The sequence below is a fragment of the Ochotona curzoniae genome, unplaced genomic scaffold (genome assembly GCF_017591425.1).
Source record: "Ochotona curzoniae isolate NIBS_2020 unplaced genomic scaffold, NIBS_Ocur_1.0 contig_584, whole genome shotgun sequence".
In the NCBI taxonomy this organism is placed as follows: domain Eukaryota; kingdom Metazoa; phylum Chordata; class Mammalia; order Lagomorpha; family Ochotonidae; genus Ochotona; species Ochotona curzoniae.
Genome location: NW_024466480.1, coordinates 265,140 through 267,043, shown reverse-complemented (window position 1 = coordinate 267,043; position 1,904 = coordinate 265,140). Strand labels below are relative to the sequence as shown.

The 1,904-nt window shown below is 43.9% G+C and overlaps 1 protein-coding gene across 1 annotated transcript; it reads right to left on the bottom strand.

Annotated features, from left to right (window-relative positions):
- Nucleotides 1-514: 514 nt before the first annotated feature.
- On the bottom strand, nucleotides 515-1,498 carry LOC121162875 (putative gustatory receptor clone PTE01). Its single transcript, XM_040990110.1, has one exon. It carries the CDS (start codon nucleotides 1,460-1,462, stop codon nucleotides 515-517), a length of 948 nt encoding a protein of 315 aa, XP_040846044.1. The 5' UTR covers nucleotides 1,463-1,498.
- Nucleotides 1,499-1,904: the final 406 nt, after the last annotated feature.

Genomic DNA, 1,904 nt, shown 5'->3' with positions numbered 1-1,904 from the left:
TTTTGAATAATTTCTTGAAGAATCAATATAATTTAGAAAGAAACTTCTTTGAGATAGCAAACTGGATAGCATCCCCAAGTATTTGTTCTCACCTTAGTCTTCAGTTTAAAAAAATCAGAATTGCTTGGATGAGACCCAAGATTTGGTAAACCTCCAATGGCGGTTCCCTAAATGGGAACAGTGTTCAGATCCATGCTGAAATCAAGTGCAAATTACTTTAGACAGATTCAAAATGCGTGTGGAACAGACATATGAATTATGCAAAGAAATAAAATGTAACAAATCAAAAAAACAAAACAAAAAACAAGTGTGCCACCTGTCCATGATGCCTGGATCAGAGATAATGAGATGCAGCAAAGTCTATAGGTAAAAAGGATTCAGGAAGAGAGTGGTAGAGACACATTTAAGAATCCAAAATATTCTAAATTAGTAAGAGTAAAAGAAGCAATACCTTGGTTCAAAATGGAGACACAAGGGCCTCATGTATCAAGTTCATGGAGGTGAGATTTGAGATCTAATGCATAGTATTGCTACTTTTCCCGCCGAGTCCCAATGCATAGCTCAGGCACTGGAATGAGACTAATTTGTTGAGTACCCTTTGCATGGACTTCTTCATGTCCCTGTTCCTCAGGCTGTAGATAAAGGGGTTCAGCATGGGGGTGACCACAGTGTACACCAATGAGGCCAAAGCACTTTCCCCAACAGAATCAGAGAAAGCTGAACTGAGATACACTCCAATGCCTGTTCCATAAAATAAGCAAACCACTGTCAGGTGAGAGCCACAGGTGGAGAAAGCTTTATACCTTCCACCTGGTGATGGGACCCTCAGAATGGAGGAGACGATTTTATAGTAGGAGAAGAGGATCCCTGACATAGGGAGGAAGCCATATATGATGCCAGCAAGATATTTGACTATGTCACTGCTGAATGTGGCAAAGCAAGAAAGACTGAGAAGTTGAGATGGATCACAAAAGAAATTAGAAATCTCCAAATTCTTGAAGCAGGTAATTTGTAAGACCACCAAACTGTGCAGCAGAGCATCCAAAAGGCTGGCCACGAAGGACAATGACACTAAGAAGCCACAGCGGCGGGGGTTCATGATGACCTGGTAATGCAGGGGGTGACAGATGGCGACAAACCGGTCATAGGCCATCACTGTCAGCAGCAAATCATCCATGCAAGCAAAGAGGAGAAAGAGAGACATCTGAATCAGGCAGCCGGCAAAGGAGATGGCTGTGCTGTGGGTGAGAATGTCCACAAGCATCTTGGGAACCGTGGTGGAGGTGAACCCCACATCAGCCAAGGACAGGCTGCAGAGGAAGAAGTACATGGGTGTGTGCAGGTGGGAGTCAGAAGTGACAGCCAGGATGATGAGCAGGTTCCCGAGCAGCGTGACCAGGTACATGGAGAGGAACAGTCCCAAGAGGAGAGGCTTCAGCTTTGGATCCTCTGACAAGCCCATGAGGTGGAATTCTGAGACACGTGTGACATTTCTGGTTTCTGTATCACCCCGGAACCTTGTGCAGAAGAAAGCAGTGTTAGCTACAGGAAAAGCAGTCACATGGGAATTGTACATATTATCATTTCAGCGTATCAAGGATAAAACACAGGAGTAATTCTTAGGTTGGTAGAATCAATAGAATTAAAAGATCATTGCTGCAGCAATACTTTGAGAATGATGATATTTAGGGATGTGTAGTTTTCACAAGTTTTTAAGACCCCCACTTGTTTCCCGCTGTGTGGCAAGGCCCAGCGGATGTCTCTACAACACCTGGATGCAGCTCTGCCTCCCTTTGCATGGATACCAGACAACCCCGCTGAGTATTCTGTAATCTATTTAGGCATTGTCTGCCTCTGCGGAGTTACTGTTAAATATCAATAGGAGCTTAGAAGCTAATGTTGCT

Bases quoted from the DNA above. Each gene is read 5' to 3' on its own strand.
- LOC121162875 (XM_040990110.1), bottom strand. From the start codon at position 1,462: ATGGGCTTGTCAGAGGATCCAAAGCTGAAGCCTCTCCTCTTGGGACTG.